Source organism: Neoarius graeffei, chromosome 11 (assembly GCF_027579695.1).
Source record: "Neoarius graeffei isolate fNeoGra1 chromosome 11, fNeoGra1.pri, whole genome shotgun sequence".
In the NCBI taxonomy this organism is placed as follows: domain Eukaryota; kingdom Metazoa; phylum Chordata; class Actinopteri; order Siluriformes; family Ariidae; genus Neoarius; species Neoarius graeffei.
The window spans coordinates 10600671-10621689 of NC_083579.1; the positions used below are offsets into that span (position 1 = coordinate 10600671).

Genomic DNA, 21019 nt, shown 5'->3' on the forward strand with positions numbered 1-21019 from the left:
CCAGAGAGGAAGGCGTCACCACACAGGGCTGGTCACATGGTGTTGGAGCAAACCATTTTTGGGTTTCAGCGAGGGAGTCTTGTTAGTAACTTAGTTGACATAAATTTTGCGGACAGCAGTAAAATTAATATTTTAAGTATTAAGATGTTAAAATGTAATATGAAATTATTATTTTCTCCTAGTACTTACACCCTTAAGAACATTATAAAATAATATTATTGACTTTGATGTTTTTTAATGCTTTATTTTGAACACAAAATAGTGAAACAGGAAATCGGACATGGAAAAAATGAAAACTCTAAGAATATCATGATAGATTTTAATTACTAATAATCAAAAAATATGTTCAATGTTTTTATAGTTATATTGCATGATGTGTATACATGCTTAAAATGTGAAATTCCAGAGAAAAAAAAGATTTTTAATAGTCAGTAACATCAGTAAACATCAGCGGACATGGAATGTACCCCAAATTATAGAATCGCCCAGAAACTTAAATAATGACAGTGGCACAATTAGAAATACTATTGAACGATAACACTTTATATCCATCAACACCTGTTTAATCGAGAAAAAGCAATGGTGAAATAGGCAATTGCATGATGGAAAAAATCCATCAGACATCACGGTTAACAAGTCTGGTTAACTAAAGTTTAGCCTCAACAAGCCTGTGAATGAGTGAGTCAATGAACAACATGTCAAGAACATAACCTCGGCCTACAACAGTTTCTTTAGTATTCAGAACAAGAACATTCATTTGGTATATAACCGTTCATTTTCATTTTGGAATCCAGGCGACTTTTAACTTGTGAAAACAGAGCGATAACAAAGAAAGAAAAATGTCTTGCTTCTCAGAAATAAATCTCAAAATGTTAGGCTGTGAAACATTTAATCCTTTCACACACGTAATGTCCCAAACAGCAGTGGCACACAGCTTTGCGCATTCAGTTTGACAGCCATGGGTCAGCTTACAAGGGCGCTTTTCTGGAAAGCGAAGTCATTAATTAAATCATTGAACTCAAGCTGGCGTAGCGTGTGAAGACATGGTGGACAGTGATCATACTGACAATGACGGGTGATTTATGCGATGGGACAAGGTGGGCTTCCTTACGGGTGGCGAAATGCATCAAAAATGTTATCAATATGATCAAAAGTTCTGAAAATATCGTTTCATATTTTCCGATCTCGCTACCTCCGAGGCCCCCTAGTGGCCGAGGCCCTGGGCAGCTGCCCATGAAGCTCATTAGGATAACGCATCCTTGGTCTGATAAGATCTAAAACATTGTTTGAATTTAATCTTGTTTAATTCAACGATTAATTAAATAACACGCCACCATTACATATACTCAGTAACAAAGGTGTACCTAATAATCTGTCAGCTCACTGTATTCAATCCAGCAGTTACACACATACGGTATGCATAGAGAGAGAGAGAGAGAGAGAGGATATTAGTCAAGTTAAGCCAAGCCAAGTTTATTTCTATACTGCTTTTAACAATAAACATTGTCGCAAAGCAGCTTTACGGAATTTGAATGACTTTAAAGTGCATATCCTGGACCAAATTCGTTTTTTTTTTTTTATATGAAAGAATGTCCCTTTACACACTCATCCAGAAAGGGTATTTTGCACAAGGTCGTCTGTCTACAGCAGAAAAAAATAAAACAACAAAACGCGTCTGGAAAAATCCCAAGGGAGTCTGGAGCCAGATTCGTGACGTCACCTGCGGAAGCGCCAGCAGGCTGCGCGAGCTTTGCACGGTTTCAGTGCACAGCCTGTGTAGACCAAGTTTAGCAGCTAGCAGTTCTGCATTGAAATATGGAATTGTCACCTGAGCGCAATGTGGGAAACGATGAGTACTAATCCCATCAAGATTGGTGTTGCTACACCCTCCTACGATACATCTGTTAACCATTTTAATAATTACGCGATAACGTTGAAGAAATTTGCAGAAAACCACCAGGTCGTTTTCTCATAAACAAACCAGTGCTGACGTAGGATTCAGAAGGAGGCGTCCCGCACGCGACGTCACAAAAATCAATGTTTCCCGGGAAATCCAAATGCCAAGTTTTTTCAGAGGCGGACCAATTCGCCTCAAATGGCTCGATTTCAACTGAATTTTTCTGGTATTGCGCAAGGTAAAAAAAATTGCGCAAAATGTGACCGATATTTGACTAAAGTGGGTGGCATGGTGGTGTAGTGGTTAGCGCTGTCGCCTCACAGCAAGAAGGTCCGGGTTCGAGCCCCATGGCCGGCAAGGGCCTTTCTGTGCGGAGTTTGCATGTTCTCCCCGTGTCCGCGTGGGTTTCCTCCGGGTGCTCCGGTTTCCCCCACAGTCCAAAGACATGCAGGTTAGGTTAACTGGTGACTCTAAATTGACCGTAGGTGTGAATGTGAGTGTGAATGGTTGTCTGTGTCTATGTGTCAGCCCTGTGATGACCTGGCGACTTGTCCAGGGTGTACCCCGCCTTTCGCCCGTAGTCAGCTGGGATAGGCTCCAGCTTGCCTGCGACCCTGTAGAAGGATAAAGCAGCTAGAGATGATATGAGATGAGATTTGACTAAAGTTTAATATAAAATAGGAGAATTACATTGATCTTGCTCCTGAATTTACCTGTGATATGCACTTTAAACATGAGCTAATTTTATCCCTAATCTATCCCCAGTGAGCAAGCCTGTGGCGACGGTGGCAAGGAAAAACTCCCTCAGATGACATGAGGAAGAAACCTCGAGAGGAACCAGACTCAAAAGGGAACCCATCCTCATTTGGGCAACAACAGACAACATGACTATAACATTAACAGTTTTAACATGAAGTCAGTTTCCTTGACGTTAGAAACTCTTCACTGATGGAAACTTGAGTGCAAAACTGTTCATGACAACTGCAGTCCTCAGCCATAAAAGCATTACTGTAAGAGTCCAGAGCATCTTCCAAGCGCGACGTTCGACTGTCCATATGGGGCCATCTTCTACAGGAGTGATGTGATGAGACTCCAACCAGACGTAGGGCATCAGGATGGATCAGGCAGGTCCAAGGAGCAGAAGAGGTCAGCATCTCAGTCTCAGGATTGACATGTAACTCAGAGGGACAGATGGCGGGGGGGAAACACAGGTTGTTAGGGATGCCCAATGTCACCTGAGTAAGTAGGAACAGTATACATTTTGCGCTGAGTACAAGCAGGGACTCTGGCAAAACTAACTATAACAGCATAACTAAAAGGGGAGAGCCAGAAGGTAACACAGGCATGATACGGTTGTGCAAAGATAAACTTCACATCTTCGAGTGGTGAAAATATATCACTCATGATCTATACATTCACCACTTGAAGACAAACTTCATATCTTCGCACCACCGTGTAAAGTTCTTTATATTATATGGACACATCCACACACAAATACACAAGTTAATCAGAAGAATTTTAATTTTGAACCAGTTCACCATTTTGACAATGCACGTCCAGTCAGCGGGAAAACACTGGGAGTGACGTCATCAGAGCGAAATCTCATCTCATTATCTCTAGCCGCTTTATCCTTCTACAGGGTCGCAGGCAAGCTGGAGCCTATCCCAGCTGACTACGGGCGAAAGGCGGGGTACACCCTGGACAAGTCGCCAGGTCATCACAGGGCTGACACATAGACACAGACAACCATTCACACTCACATTCACACCTACGGTCAATTTAGAGTCACCAGTTAACCTAACCTGCATGTCTTTGGACTGTGGGGGAAACCGGAGCACCCGGAGGAAACCCACGCGGACACGGGGAGAACATGCAAACTCCACACAGAAAGGCCCTCGCCGGCCACGGGGCTCGAACCTGGACCTTCTTGCTGTGAGGCGACAGCGCTAACCACTACACCACCGTGCCGCCTCAGAGCGAAATATCTGGAATTATTATGTACACAGGACGCTTTCTCGATGGAATAAAAACATGTTCTATTCCCTTCTCGCAGGTTTCATTCATTTGGTTCGATATCATGCAGTATTATTAGCATGTCGCTTCTCCTACGTGCATTACGTCACTCTACCCAATGGAGAATGAGTGTTGAATATGGTTTACGATATTGCAAGACATGACATCACACATCAGAGGTGTAAAACTTCCGCACTAGCGAGCGACTGTGACGATTTGTAAATGAACATGGCTGCCAGGTTTGCTTCATATTCGACTCGTTCAAGATCATGCTAGCCGAATGGAATATATCAGATATACCACACACACACAAAAAAAAGCCAGCCAATATTATTTAAATGTGTCACTCAGATCCGCGATGAATTTCGTATGAAAAATACGAGTTTTTCAACACAAGAACATAAACTTCATATCTTCAAGCCAACATGTGATTTTCTTATTATATCAACACGTTCACAAACAAAAAGTAGCCAAATTTATTTATCAAAACCAATTTTATAATCTAGAGATTTGTCATGGTTTTGGTTCTCCATGTCCCGGATGGAGCCCGTATGAAAAAATACGAGTGGCGTATTTCCCAATAAAACGCTCGTGTCCATGTGATATGTTCATTTTAACAGACAAAATAGAAAAAGACAGTAAGTTTCACCATTTATCACAACTTAAGTTAAGCAGAAAGTTAGTTGTTATTAAAATATCAAAAAATTCAAACCTGAACTGCTTATAACAAGCTCTAAAAATAACAAGAGTATGTGTTTGTTTGTTTTCCCTTTCACTGGATGTTTTTTTTTTTTACCATGGTATTAGTGCTGTAGGACTTGAGAGCGGCCTCAAGACCATTTTTTTGAAGGTCTCGGAATCGACAGCATTTTTACTCGGTCTGGTCTCGGTCTCTGACATAGAGGACTCAGGATTTTATTTCAAGACCACAACTGTAGGGATTTCACTCAATTGCCTGTTCATTGTCTGATTTATTTGTTCACATCATTACTGGAAATGGATGTAAAACTTTCTGCTTCAAATGCGACCAATAACGTGACTTGTTGCTAATTTGAAATTTTTCTTCCTGTTAACTGCTGTCACCTCTCCCCCGCCCCGCCCTTCACACCCACTGGTCTGGTCCTGGTCTTGACTTGGTTTCGCCCTGCTTTGGTCTTGGTCTTGACTTGGTCTCAACCCCTCAAAGTCTGAGTCTTGTCTTGGTCTCAGTCATGACTTGGTCTCGGTTTCGGTGGTCTTAATTACACCACCACATGGGAGCAAAAACCACATAAAAATATTAACATTTTTTCAGAAAGGGCGTCTTTTTTTTTTTTTTTTTACCATGTCTTTGGAAAAGTTTTCATAAAAATATGAAATTGACCTTGGATGGTATTAAATAACCCCTCCTTGAATTGCCACCTTAATGGGGTGGAGGGGTTTGAGTGCCTCAGTGATTCTAGGAGCTATGTTGTTGGGGACATTTGCCCCTGATAGGGTCTCCCAAGGCAAACGGGTCCTAGATGAGAGGTCAGACCAAGAGTGGTTCTGAAGACCCTTATGAGGAAAAGAACAAGGATCTGAGTGCCCTCGCCCAGACCAGGGATACCAGGGTCTCACCCTGGAGCCAGGCTTGGGAGAGGGGCTCGTCGGTGAGCGCCTGGCGGCAGGGCCTATGTCTGTGGGACCCGGCCAGGCCCAGCCCAAATGAGCGAGAAGGAACCACCCTCATGTGGACCCATCACCCACAGGAGGGGCCGTAAGGGTCTGGTGCATTGTGGATCGGGTGGCAGCCAAAGCCAGAGGCTCTGGTGTACTGATCCCTGGCTGACAAAACTGGCGTTGCGGATGCTAAACCGGTCTGTTGTGGTGGAGAGAGCTGAACCAAAAGGCAAAGCTCTCAACTTACTGGTCCAGCTATGTTCCCACCCTCACCTATGGTCACGAGTTATGGGTGGTGACCGAAAGAATGAGATCGCGGATACAAGTGGTTGAAATGAGTTTTCTCTGCAGGGTGGCTGGGCTCTCCCTTAGAGATGGGGGGGAAGGCTCAGAGTAGAACCGCAGCTCCTCCACATCGAAAGGAGTCAGTTGAGGTGGTTCGGGCACCTTGTTAGGATGCCCCCTGGACATCTCCCAAGGGAGGCTGTCTGGGCATGCCCCACCGGGAGGAGACCCCGGGGCAAACCCAGGACACGCTGGAGAGATTACATCTCTCGGCTGGCCTGGGAATGCCTCGGTATTCCCCCGGAAGAACTGGTGGGGGTGGCCGGGGAGAGGGAGGTCTGGGCAGCTCTGCTTAAGCTGCTACCCTAGGTCTGTGCGATATATCAAATATACTCGATATATCTCCAAAAAGTCTGTGTGAGATACATAAAATTATTATATCGTAACTATCGAGTATTTTATGGTTATCTGCCGACTTGCGTTTGTTTCATGTTTGTTGCATTTGTTTAAAACTTTTTCTGGTGGTTTTTTCCCTGTCCCTCAGGCAGTAACGTGAGAGGCTGCCTAAGGGTAAAAAAAACAATAACGTTACACACTTGCCAACCAATCCCGGGCGACATCTAGGTGCTGAAAGGAACTTGTGGGAAGATTTTCTAGTTTTGGTTTACAGCGCTGACTCAGTTCGTACAATCGCTGGTGTTGCATAGGCTACCGTGTAAGCTCTGTCAATTTCAGCGACAAATTAAAAATGGAAGCGGACGAATTAGTTCCTAAAAGAACTAGTAAGGGGTCAGTCATCTGGCATTTTTTTGGATATCGCGAGGAGGACGTGCAACAGCAAATGCCAATTTGTAAAATGTGCAAAAAAACTGTCATCACGAAAGGCAGCAGCACTATAAATATGTTCCATCACCTGAAAACTCACCCGGTACAGTATGAAGAGTCTCTTAAACTCCGAACTACTTGCCCACGAGCTAAACAAATGACCATAGCGGCCTCGTTCTCCAAAGCCACCCCATATGAGAAAACGAGTCAGAGATGGAGAGCTATAACGGATGCGATCACTAACTTCATTGCCGAAGACATGATCCCAATTAGTATAGTGGAAAAACCATGCTTCCAAAAATTACTAAACACACTCGATCCCAAATATGAGTTGCTTGTTCGCAGACGTTTTACAGAGAAGGCAATACCGGAATTATACACATCTGAAGGCCAATTTATGCTGACAACGCAGTCCTCGCAGATGGCGTCTGCGTAGCCCCCCCTTCGCAGACGCTCTGCGCGCACCTCCCAAAAATTGTGACCACCGCAGAAGCCTCGCAGACAAGAGGGCTCTGATTGGTCCACTCTACATCCGCTGTACACGCACTTCCGCTTTCCCGGTTTGGTTTGTTTTCACGACCGCCATTTTTAAAAACACGAGCGAAGATGGAGCAGCACGAAGAGCGGTTGATCGAGGAAGTGAGGAAGTACGTACATCTATACGACTCCAGTTCTAGTCATTTATAAGTAACCGGAGGATAAACACTCCACTAACCACACCCACCAACTACTCCTAGTGATTTCACGACTTCGCGCCCCCTTGCGTTGTGGCGGTGAATAACATCGTGCACGCCTATTACTCCCCGCTCAACGATAAATTACAACTGTCTGTGAAAAGCTATCTGCGAAAGCCTTGTCGCAAGAGCATGCAGAGGCCCTGAGAGGCAAAAACTGTCCCATCATCTGCAAAATGCGACGTATTTCTCCTCAACTACCGACTTATGGTCCAGTAGAACAATGCAGTCATATCTGAGTTTTACTGTCCATTTCATTGACAACTGGGAGTTAAAAAGTGCGTGCCTTCAGACGAGCTCTTTCTCTAAAGACCACACGGCTGAGTTCCTTTCAGAAGGCTTGCAAGAAGTACTCAAGGCATGGGACTTGCCCAAAGCACGTCAAGTCTGCCTGACTACCGACAATGGCGCAAACATAGTAAAAGCTGCCAGGCTGAATGACTGGGTACGACTGCAGTGCCAGAAAACCTTCAGTTCAAAAGTGTGCAAAGAGAAAAATTATGTTTTGCAGATCTCTCTTCTCTCCTTCTCTCTCTCAATCTCTCTCTCTATTGAGAACGTTCCAGTGGTTCTCAGTAGTCAGGTTAATAGCTTGGAGATCTACCTCTATTTTTTTTTTAAAATAATTTAATGAAGGAGCACTTTTCTTATTTAGGCTAAATGTCTTTCTTAGTGTTGAGCTTGCACTTTATTGATTTGAGCTCTGAGCAGCTCTGTATTGTTTTGCCCCTTTGTTTTTGCAGTTTGTGTTACATCTTTGTTGAATAAAAGTCTTATTTCAACTCGATTGTGATTAATCACCAACATGAAAATTTAAAATGTGTTGTTGAAAACCACCTGTAAAGTTAACCAAGAATGTTATTTAATCTGCGGGGATTGTAGTGAAAACAGTAAAGAGTAAAAGTTAGATTTCATGGGGTCCTTTAGAGGAGATTTAAATATATCGAGATATATATCGTGAAATGAAGATGTATCGGGATATTAATTTTTTCCCATATCGCACAGCTTTATGACTCGGATAAGTGGTAGAAAACGGATGAATGGATGGTATTAAATAATATTCTTTGTATTCAGTTTTGACTTGTTAGCAGTAAAATAATATATACAGTGCTGAGCGTAAATGAGTACACCCCCTTTGAAAAGTAACCATTTTAAACAATATCTCAATGAACACAAACAATTTCAAAAATGTTGAAAAGACAAAGTTTAATATAACATCTGCTTAACTTGTAACGTGAAAGTAAGGTTAATAATATAACTTAGATTACACATTTTTCAGTTTTACTCAAATTAGGGTGGTGCAAAAATGAGTACACCCCACAACAAAAACTACTACATCTAGTACTTTGTATGGCCTCCATGATTTTTAATAACAGCACCAAGTCTTCTAGGCATGGAATGAACAAGTTGGCGACATTTTGCAACATCAATCTTTTTCCATTCTTCAACAACGACCTCTTTTAGTGACTGGATGGAGAGTGATGCTCAACTGGTCTCTTCAGAATTCCCCATAGGTGTTCGATTGGGTTCAGATCAGGAGACATACTTGGCCACTGAATCACTTTCACCCTGTTTTTCTTCAGAAATCCAACAGTGGCCTTAGATGTGTGTTTAGGATCATTGTCGTGTTGGAAAAGTGCACGACGACCAAGGGCACGGAGTGATGGTAGCATCTTCTCTTTCAGTATAGAGCAATATGTCTGTGAATTCATGATGCCGTCAATGAAATGCAGCTCCCCGACACCAGCAGCACTCATGCAGCCCCACATAAGGACACTGCCACCACCATGTTTCACTGTAGGCACCAGGCATTTTTCTTTGTATTCCTCACCTTTGCGATGCCATACAGTTTTGAAGCCATCAGTTCCAAAAACATTTATCTTGGTCTCATCACTCCAGAGTATAGAGTCCCAGTAGTCTTCATCTTTGTCAGCATGGGCCCTGGCAAACTCTAGGCGGGCTTTTTTGTGCCTGGGCTTCTTTCGTGGACGGCATCCATGCATGCCGTTCCTCTGCAGTGTACGCCGTATTGTGTCACGGGAAATAGTCAGCCCAGTTTGGCTTTCTACTTCTTTAGATAACTGCAGTGAACTTGCATGCTGATTTTCTTCAACCCTTCTCATCAGAAGACGCTCCTGTCGAGGTGTTAACTTCCGTGGACGACCTGGACGTCTCTGTGAGATGGTTGCAGTTCCATCTTTCTTAAATTTTTGGACCACTTTTGCTACAGTATTCTGACTGATAAGTAAAGCTTTGCTGATCTTCTTGTAGCCTTCACCTTTGTGGTGGAAAGAAATTATTTTCTTTGGGGAATTCTGAAGAGACCAGTTGAGCATCACTCTCCATCCAGCATCCAGTCACTAAAAGAGGTCATTGTTGAAGAATGGAAAAAGACTGATGTTGGAAAATGTCACCAACTTGTTCATTCCATGCCTAGAAGACTTGGTGCTGTCATTAAAAATCATGGCGGCCATACAAAGTACTAGATGTAGTAGCTTTTGTTGTGGGGTGTACTCATTTTTGCACCACCCTAATTTGAGTAACACTGAAAAATATGTAATCTAAGTTATATTATTAACCTTACTTTCCCGTTATAAGTTAAACAGATGTTATATTAAACTTTGTCTTTTCAACATTTTGGAAATTGTTTGTGTTCATTGAGATATTGTTTAAAATGTTACTTTTCAAAGGGGGTGCACTCATTTACGCTCAGCACTGTAGGTCTGTCTCAGAAACTGGGTACTGTGGGGGTCCCCCACTAAATATACTCAGTCAGTAAACTATACGGTTTTGAATGGTGATGTTGGTTTTAATTTGAAATAAAATGACGAAAGAAATAATACAGATAAAAGTAAATCTTTGATGTGAATATTCAGAATTTGGCAAAAATTCTGCAAATTTGTGGAAAAATGGCGGCTTGATCTGGGACATGATAAATGGTCGACTACATCGCATTCCCTTAAAAAGGTTGTAGTCCACTGAAAAGTCTACAGTTATCACTAATTGTATTTTAAGTTGTAATTTATACACCTAAGGATTGGTGCGCTCACAGAATAATCATAACCGTAATAAAACATCATGCAAAATATTTGATCACCGTCGTAACTCCGTTTTCCGCAAACCCAAAACCAATACGATCGTGTGTTTTGATCTAAACGGAAAGCCTCAGGGTCAAGGTCACTACCTCACCAAAAGTAGTAACTTAAAATCACTACGCCATATAAAAATTTAGTTATAAATCTGCGATTTTGTTTTTTTAAAACGAAAGCTGAAAGTTAGGTATAGAATATGTTTCTTACAGAATATGTTACGATGGTAGCTGGTCTTGTATGAATTTCTGAGCTATAAAATGAGTTGTGGTCTATTTTTTACCGTAGCGTGTTATTTGTGTGCGGGGAAGGACACGCATTAACAATTTGCATGTGTAGAATGGAATTTTCCACTCCAGCAGTTAGAAGTTGATCGTGCTTCCATTTGCGGTCTTTCTGTTATGCGAGTGATCTGTTCGGACGTTATCACTGAAAAGGTGAGTTTTGACAGTTTTATTTTGTTTTAGTCTTGGAGTATAAGGCAATAGAATGTTTCTTTTTCATCTTACTTTCATATTTTGTAGTGTTTGCGTATTTTTGGCCAATATTTTGCAACCATGGTTAGTTTAGATCGAACCTTTGATAGAATCTACGGCCAGTTTTTTTGCCCCGCCCCCGCCTTGCAGTCTGTCCGGTGCGGTAGTGATGTCCCGTCGCTCGTGTACCGCAGCAGAGAACCGCGCGACCTTCAGCCGGTACAGTCGCTGTTCTTTTACCACCGCCGTTATTCTCATCTTTCCGGTGTGTTCTTGATTTTTCCATCATGTCCCATTTTGCCGTATCAAATACCCAAAACGCATCATATTATTCATATTTAAGTGAATAATCAATTCAGTCATCATAACTTGGCATTTTTAACCCAAGCAATCAAAAAGAAGAAATTTATTCAATATTTTCACTCATCTGTGAAGGAGGGGCTTTAATTCTTCATGATGGAGTTATTTTATATGGAAATCAATTTTACAAAAGCATTTGAGTTGTAATAAAAAAAAATTGTCCACAGTGGAGGCCAGATAAAGTAAGATACTATCTTTATTCTTATTAAACATGACAAAAGAAACATTGAGTGTTCGGTAAATGCAAAAAAAAAAAAATAGTAAAATCAGAAAATTTATTTTTTGACCATAATATCCCAAATGAGAGACCAGTTTCTGAGACGGACCCATATATATATATATATATATATATATATATATATATATATATATATATATATATATATATATATATTATTATTATTAAAAATAAGAGACAAAAAAGTTTCCTTTTCATTACTGAGGTTAGGTTTCAGTGCAGCACAGCATTAATTAACTGCAGTAATAATGTCGATAGAAGGTCCTCACAAGGATAGTGAGACGTGTGTGTGGTTTTTTTATATACTACAGAGGACCAAATGTCCCCACAAGGATAGTAAAATCTGACAGTTTCAGCCTTGTGGGGACATTTGGATGGTCCTCACAAGGAAATTGCTGCTGTTGTGTTTTTTGTTTTGTTTTTTTAAAATAAAATGGAGCCAAAAAGTTTCCTTTTCATTACTGAGGTTAAGATTACGGTTAGGTTTCAGTGCAGTGCAGCATTAATTTACTGCAGTAATAATTGTCAATGGAAGGTCCTCACGAGTATAGTCAGACAAGTGGGTGTTTTATTTATTTATTTATTTATTACACACACTATTGAGGACCAAATGTCCCCACAAGGATAGTAAAATCTGACGATTACAACCTTGTGGGGACATTTGGATGGTCCCCACAAGGAAATTGCTGCTGGGTTTTTTGTTTGTTTGTTTTATTAAAAAAATAAGAGCCAAAAAGTTTCCTTTTCATGACCTGACGTTTGGGTTCGGTTGAGGTGCAGGCACAGCATTAATTAACTGCAATAATAATGATGTCAATGGAAGGTCCTCACAAGTATAGTGAGACAAACGTGTGTGTGTCTGTGTGTTTTTTGTTTGTTTTTGTTTTTCCTTTCTTTTACTCTACAGACCTTCATGGTCATAAACTAGCAAGCGAGTGTGTATCAGAAACGGAGTCTGAATTGTGACTTACATCCTTTCACTCTAATCACACCACAGATTACGACTATGTTACAGGTCAAAAAAATTTCAACCTCGGTAAAATTTTGGATTACCTAAGATTCTTTAAAGGGGTTTTCCATCACTTCTTCTTTTGTCTCTCTTCCCTCCACTTCCTCTCTGTCTACAACTACCTAGTATTTCTTCTTGTCTGTGTGTCTGTCCACCTGTTCCTGTGTACCTAATTATTTTTTAAAATGTCTTTTTTCATACTTAACCAGGATTTGAACTCAGAACCTTCTGATTCTTAACCCAAAACCTTAACCACTAAGACCAGCAATGACTGCAATGGAAGGAGTGATGTACAGGTAGTCGTCGACTTACGACCTATGCGACTTACGACCGATCGACTTTACGACCGTCTGGTTATGACTGGCAAGTGTTTCCCAGCTGAGCTAGCTGAGCGTACAACAGTTTCTGCCCCAGCTCCAGGCACATGCGCAGTCTCTCTCGCGCTCCCTCGCGCACTCCGTCATACAGTTTCCGCCCCAGCTCCTGGTTTATGAAACGAGCAAATCCTCCCGCCAGCCCAAGCGCTGCAACAGCTGATGATGACGTAGACGACCCACAGCCAAGCACCAGTGATGCCAGCGGTCACTAAATTTTGTATTTTGCTGTTTTACATTTGTATTTTGGTATGTTTCAAAGTCAAATGTTTTCTATTTTTCACACCTGTATTTCGTATTTTTTTTTGTTTGTTTGTTTTGCACATATTAAACGAATTGTACTGTACGCAGTGTTTGACTTAAACTAAATAATGAGCCAAGGTAACGAAATAAGAAAATGTTGATAAAATAAGACTTTAAGATGATTACAATATCATCACACATCACAATATACTTACGTTCATTTAACCTAGGCCGACTTACGACCAGATTGGTTTACGTTGGTCAGTCGTAACCAAACGTCGACGACTACCTGTATATATTTTTGAATTTATTCATGCGTCCAGTCTTATGTCATCAAGTAGTTTATAATACAAACTCTTCCCAAACCTGAACCCTAGATACAGTAATACAAGGAGCAAATTATGAACTGCGTTTAAAAATTTGAACTGAGGTTGAAAAATTCCACCTGATCTACAATTCTGACCTGGAACATATTCATTATATCGGAGAAGTGGCGATCCTAAATACAACTAAGAGTCAATTGATTGATTGATTTGCTCTAATTGTGTGTTTCTTTAATTGTTCCCTGTTCTCCCGAACCATAGCAAGGTCCAGGCTCGGTGAAGGTGCTGAAACGGTGCACTCGTGTGGAACCTGAGAAGCAGACGCCAGACACTCGGGCCGTATTTGGAGTGTCTCTGCAGAGTCTGAGAGACGCTGGGCGGCTACAGCATGGAGTCCCTGTGGTGCTCAAGAACATGGTGGAGTTTTTGGAGAAATACGGTGAGGTGTTCTTTCCTCAGTACGGACGAATCGAGTGCGAATTGTGTTTGTTACCAGTGTAGCCTGGTTGAAAAATGGTCAAACACATGTCGTTAAGTTGTCTTGAAGTATTCAGTGTGTGTGTGCAGGTCTGCAGCAGAGTGGTGTGTTCAGGGTGTGTGGCTCGGTGCCACGCTGCAGGACGTTGCGTGTGTGTCTGGACCGTGGTGAATGTGTGGATCTGGACAGAGTGGACGTGCCAACAGTTGGCTCTCTGCTCAAGCTGTATCTCCGAGAACTACCGAGTGGGCTCGTACCACACACGCACAGCACGCGCATGCAGCAGGCGCTCATGGGTACACACACGCACAGCAAGCGCATACGGCAGGGAGTCATGGCTACTTCGTACACTTATGAGGGTTTATAATGAGTAAGAGTCCGTGTGTGTGTGTGTGTGTGTGTGCACACAGACTCGAAAGATGGAACAGAGCTGGTTGAGGCACTGAAGGAAACCCTGCATCGTCTCCCTGACGACAATTACAACATCCTGTCGTACCTCCTTCACTTCCTGTCTCGAGTCGCTGCTCACAGTGAGTGGAATCACATGAGTGCCGAGAACTTGGCTACAGTGTTCGGACCGTGCATTTTCCAGTGAGTTTAAAACACGGTGTCTGTGTCATAGCATCAAATACTTACTTTCATTCCATATTTTCTTGCCTTTTTTTTTTTTGTATTTTGTTTTCAGGTAGAGTTTTTATTTCGTCCTCGGTCGGTTCAGCAACACGCTCCGGCATGTTGTTTTTCTCTACTCATGATATAGAGATCTTGCAGTCACGTGACCGGAATGTAAAGAGCCACCATCTTTTCGGTAAAAAACACCGCTGAATACTGCTGCACTCGTGTACAAAATGGATCAATTTCAACCGACGGACTACACGGCTCATTTTTCTAATGAACAGATAATTAGATATATGTCTAAAATAAACGACCCTTATGGCTTACCGGACGTAGTTTTCACGACCGTGTCAGTGGATATTGAACTGCCAGCGGAATACCCAGACATGTATAATTACCTTATTAACTTTCCCTTGCTGTTCAGTGGTGAAGCACTGCGTGCTTATAAATCTCTGGACAGTTATCTTTACAGAAATTCAGGATTTGTCAGCGACTCAGATGTGGCATCTTGTAAACAAGAAAATAACAATCCTCATTGGACGGGTAAGTCACTTAAGTATTACTAGTACTGATACTAGATATATCAGTAGTATCTAGTATAGCACTGACCAGCCGATTATAGAATAGAATAAGGTAATTCCAGCTGTAATTCCAAATCGTCCGTCTTGTTTACCATGGATCTGGCGTTGGAGAGGTAGAGGCTTCGCAGTGGAGGTTTGAGTGGCTGTTTTCTGAGCTTAGTCAACAGGCCGGCTCTGCCTGCAGCCTCGCTTTTGCTTCCTCTCCCGACGCCGCCTCCTTCGCCTGCCAGACCCGATAACAATCCACGGAGACCCCGCTGGTCTCGCTATCTCGTCCGGAATGTTGTGCATGCGATGGAAATCGCTACAAACCGTCATTTTCTGCTGGAAACCAATGTCCAGTAAGTCCATACGGTTGTAGTGGATATTGAAGTCCGGTACAGACGAACAACACGCAAAAATACACATAAAAAACGTGCACAGGTAGGGAGAGCTTGTAGCCACAGCCGTTGTAGTAGAATTGTATATAGTAGGGTTTTCCAGAAGAAAAGGTAGAAGCATAAGTAGAAGTAGAAGGCGGAAATATGGCGTTTGACCGACAAGATGGCGTCTGTTACAATCTGGATCGGCTGTGACGTCACGTGCAAGATCTCTATATGAGCCGATAGCCTAGTAGTAGAGTAGCCAATCAGAGCGCACAATTGCTCATATCCAGTAGGGTGCATCAGTTGCCCCCTAAAAATGAAAAGTTCCTCCGATCATGATGCATTTTTGTTTTTATGTTCCTTTTGGTAAGAAAACACACTGGGTGAAATATTTTTGACAAAATTCAAAAGTTTAATGGTAGCACCAGGAGCTCAAAGTTATGGAAAAAGCTGCTATTTTATGACTTTTATGACACAATTAGGATCACTTTTCATGAAACATTATGGCACCTTATAGAGTATACCAAATATCTTAGATACACATTTTTAGTACATATTCTAAATATATTATCAAGCACAGTTTGAGTTTTAGCTGTTCATTGAATCATTGTTCAACTACTTTTAAACAATACAAATGTATTATGAATCACATTAATGCTTCTCAATCCCTTGCAAAGGTTCTTAACATGATCTCTGGCTCACAAGAAATCAATAAACGGAGGCCAACATTGTGATTCAAACCTTACGCGAAAACATAAAATAAGCGTTTTTTGGCAAAAAACAAAATGAACCTCATGGTGCCACCATTAGACTTTTGAATATGGTCAAAAAATTTTACAGGATGCCTTTATTGGTGAAAAGGAACACCCAAACAAAAATGCATCAGATTTTATGAAAGTGAGGGCAACTGATGCACCCTAGTATCCTGTGAATGTGGAGAGAATAATATAGCTTCTCTAAGGACTGAAACGCTTGGGGGTGTGCTGGTATAGGAAAATAATTAACAACAGGGTTAGTGTGATGATGAGGGAGAGTTTCTGTTACCAGTCAAATGTTGATTATTTTCCTATAATAGCACGTTCCTGGGTGTTTGTGTTTTGTTTGTTACATATCCTATTAAGAAGCTTTATTATTAAGTGCTGTAGTGTGTTTAATATAACGACGTTATAAGCTGTGTGTGCAGCGTCCCTGAGGGCCCGAGGATGCTGGAGGAGCAGAACATGTGCAACACCATTACGCTGCATCTACTGGAGAAACGCACACATCTGATCCCGAGCACACACTTCACACACAGCTGGAACACCATGTTGTCTCCACTTTGTCCTACTGATGTTTCGCAACTACAGCAGGTGAGAATGAACTCAGGTTGTGTGTGTGTGTGTGTGTGAGAGATTTATTTACATCAATATTTGCTAAATTCCCAGGAGCACTCTTATACCTCCGAGACGGTGTGTGATGTTAGTGTGGGTGTGGCTAAAGAAATGAGTGCCCTCCCACCCACCGCAGCAGATACACGCCCACTCTCCAGAAGGTCAGATTTCATTTACGATTTGTGTTGAAGTTTAATACAATATTACATTTGTTTTATTCTACAGGTCAACTTTTCCCAATTTTTTATTTATTTATTTTTTAAAATCTTGCGTCATTTCTCACTCGGCCAACAGCAAAACGACCCCCCCAGTATGTTAATCTTCTCTGTCTCAGTCAGTGCGTTTACATGCACATCCAAATCGAGCTACTGTCGGTAATCGAGCAAAGGGTCCCAGCAGGGGTGCCAGAGAAATCCAATCCTACATGCACACAAGGAAATCGAGCTATTGTGTGAGGTACATTGTGCACCCGAGCCACAGGTGGCGCTAGACGCCCCATCGTGTTGGTACACTTCCGGTTGTCGTCATGAAGAAGAGCTATTCAAGAGTGTAAACAAAGTTATCAGTTCCGTGTTCTCCATTGCGCGTTTTTCTCCCGTCCATGAATTTTAATATATTCAACTCCTTAAGCTGAATGAGCATGAACTCTGTCTCCTCATTGCTCCAGAAGTGCACGTTTCTGCTCGCCATTTTTTCTTCTTCGTTTGTTCCTCCTGACCTCTAATGCTGCTCGCTACTACTGTTGTCATGCCGACCAAGGCTGTTGTGTTTCCCGCTTGTGGTCTCGTCCAGGGCTCGAAATTAACTTTTTTTCTTTGTGTCCCCCAGTGGTCCCGAATTCTGTGTTGTATTGTCCCAAATGGAAGCAATAGTGTCCCCATTTTTTTCCTCTCTGAAATAACCAGTGGTTAATATTATCATATGAAGTTACTATTATATTTGTAACTATGCGATTTTGAACCCTTTATATCATTTTTACAATAAGTCACAAGACACAAGCGACACATGTCCTATACATCATCTACTTCAAAATTACAGTTATTGCATTTTCAGTTTATTAAACTTTGGCGATCTCACTGTATGAATAGATACCCGTTTATTTAAAGGGGCCAACTAGCTCATTCAGAAAATGTTTCAACTCCCTACATCTGCAGTACACTTTAGTTGAAAATAAGACCCCTTTTATGTTCATTTCATCTACTTATACCTTGAATATCTGTTGGCACTTATAAGGCCAACTTATAATTTTCACCATTACCGTTATCCATAGCCCTGTGATGACCTGGCGACTTGTCCAGGGTGTACCCCGCCTTTCGCCCGTAGTCAGCTGGGATAGGCTCCAGCTTGCCTGCGACCCTGTAGAACAGGATAAAGCGGCTACAGATAATGAGATGAGATGAGACCGTTATCCATTTTTATGAACTTTCCGTTATCCATTTTTATGAACTTTCTGTTATCCATTTTTATGCACTTTCCGTTATCCATTACCGTTACCCATTTTTATAAACTTTCTGTTATCCATTTTTATGAACTTTCGCTGCCGGGTGCAAATGTTAGCAACATCAACATAGTGGCAGGTCCGAGCCTAGTTGTGCTGCTGACTGACTAAACTTTCTGAACTAGAAAGACACCAAGAAAACTCACTTATTCTGTTGAACGGTATCTTCCGTCAATATCATCCACATCATTCCTGTTGTATTTTATAACGTGTCTAACAGTGTTCATTAAGTTCATTCAGTTGCTAGCGTTGCCTGCAGACCAGGCGATGACACTTTGGATCCTGAAGGTCCCGGAGACGTTATGTCTGGGCTTTCAGTTTCTTCCCCGCGGTCGGTCCACTTCAACCACTTCAGCATTTTTGTTCTGGCAAGAGTCGGCGCAGCGTGTGCGGTAGCAATTCCATCCCAAGTCTATATAATGCGGACTCCGGCCGAAGATTCTAGAACAGAATGCGCTGCTCTGTAGCCTACTGATGCAGGTGCATCAAAAGTGTAGCTACTAATGTATTTTTCGCTGTTAACGTTTTAAAATTAAAATTGACAAATTAGGTGAATGTCTACGTATGTGTTACGGCTTTGTAAATAATATTAATGTAGAACTTTTTTTCTAGATCTATTTTTTTCCATTGTCCCAGATATGATAATTTTGTGTCCCGATGACATTTTTTATGGTCCCCGGGATGTCGGGACACCGTTAGTTTCGAGCGCTGGTCTCGTCACTCGTCACTTCCGGAAGGGGCAGTGCTGAAGTAAGTAGCTTGACTACGTAGCTCGATAGGGTTTACATGCACTAAGTAGCTCGGCTACAATCGCATAATCTAGGTCGTGTAGCTCGATTACGAGAAATCAAGTTCGGTTCAATTTCAGCCAAGCTAAGGTGTTTCCATGGCATTTCGAACTTCGATTTCAGTCGAGCAATGGCAGAAATTCGATTTTCTCTATGTGCATGTAAACGCACTGAGTGACAGGTTCGTCTCAAACCATGACACGATGGACATGGACGAGAGGAGAGGCAGTGCGGTTAGAGTGTCTGAGGCAGAGAAAAAGGAGAGCGCAGGACAGACAGAGTGTCGTCCCAGGCAGGAGTGAGTGTTCCAGCTGTTCCTGGTTCCCGAACACAATGTGAATACCTTTTTATCTGAGACTTAAAAACACACTCATACAAACTCCTACAGGACGGCAGGAACATTTGTGTCTTATGGACGTTTAAACAGGAAACGAAAGAGTCTTTGGTGCAAATATCCGTAGTTGTCCGTACTTTAAGATCCTGAAGATACTCAGATTCACGTGGAAGTGTTGAATTCATACGGAGGAGTTTAGGAAGACTGACGCATTAACTGAAACATGGAACTTTTTGCACTTAGCCAGGCTTTCGTCTAAACCGGGGAACAGGGGTGCTGCGCCCTCTTACTCTCGGCGTGCGCCCTCTTACCAAAATGCTGATTGAACCCCAAGTCACACTTAGGCCATGCACTTGTATGCTACTGCACAACATGCAATCTTTCTCAAAACAATCTTTTCTCCGTGAAAACATCCCAGCAGCACCACATGACAATGTGTCTGATCATCAAATACGTTATAATTACTCCAAAAATATTCCAGTCATAGTAGATACACTGCCAGACGGTGCAAAAACAATCCGAATTGGCGTTTTCCAGACTGAGGCGCCATGTTGTTTAGTTGTTTACTTGTTGCGTCTGCTCTGGCGAGATTTGACATGGGTTACATACAAGGTCAGCTGACTTGTAGAGCGAGATTTCTTGAGACTGAATGACCTTTCACCCACCGGCGCGGGAGCTTTTGATAGAAGTAGTTCGCGAGTTGTTTTTGTTGACACTTGGGCATTTAAAGATGTCATCCCGCGGCATGAAACGAAAGAAAGCCAAAGGCTGTCCGGGGCAGAAGAAGACTAGTTTTCTTTGTCAATGTTGACAATTTGTTACAATTCCCCTCTCAGATAGCCTCAGAATGTCCCATTGTAGCCTCAATTTTTCAAAGGCTGCGGAGGGAGGGGGGGACGGACAACCAGCACCATCCCCCCCCCCCCACTTCGCTCCCTCGCCATGGTGAGCGCCCTCATACTAAATTTTTCTAGAAAAACCCCTGTTAGCAGTTCCAACCTGTTCGACAGAGCAGAAGGGGCGGAGCCACTAGCTGGCTCACCATGTGAAAGTACAGCTGCATTGTGTATGCAAATTGAAAGAAGTGAACATGTTCGGTTATAAAATCTGTTAAGGAATAACACATGTTGGGTCAGGACGTTCTAGGAAAATCATCCAGTGCATTATTCTTTTTATACCGCAGTGTTTTGTACAGAAACCATTTTTGACCAACTAGAACGGAGATTTGAGAAATTCGTCATCATGGCTGTCGCGTCGTGATTTCGATGATTACTACTAGTGGATAACACGAGTGTTGGTGGCGAGGCCAGCAGCCGATGCACACGGCCTTGAGCAGATGTTGCATCTAAAGGGGGCATCAGCAGTTTCTGGTGCTTTTCTCCTTATTTACACTGGGGCAAAAAAGTATTTAGTCAGCCACCAATTGTGCAAGTTCTCCCACTTAAAAAGATGAGAGCGGCCTGTAATTTTCATCATAAAAAAA

At 42.2% G+C, this 21019-nt stretch overlaps 1 protein-coding gene across 10 annotated transcripts in view; it reads left to right on the forward strand.

Moving 5' to 3' along the window:
- Nucleotides 1-21019, forward strand: part of LOC132894101 (protein FAM13A-like) — an 88665-nt gene that overhangs the window by 13735 nt on the left and 53911 nt on the right. For 8 of the 10 annotated variants that reach the window (XM_060933395.1, XM_060933396.1, XM_060933402.1 and 5 more), the window contains exons 2-6: nt 13769-13946; nt 14075-14281; nt 14396-14576; nt 16730-16895; nt 16971-17077. In XM_060933395.1, the coding sequence (XP_060789378.1) occupies nt 13769-13946; nt 14075-14281; nt 14396-14576; nt 16730-16895; nt 16971-17077 (839 nt within the window). Of the gene's footprint in view, nt 1-2662; nt 3044-13768; nt 13947-14074; nt 14282-14395; nt 14577-16729; nt 16896-16970; nt 17078-21019 lie in introns of all 10 variants that reach the window. The other 2 variants (XM_060933398.1, XM_060933399.1) reach the window with 1 other exon arrangement.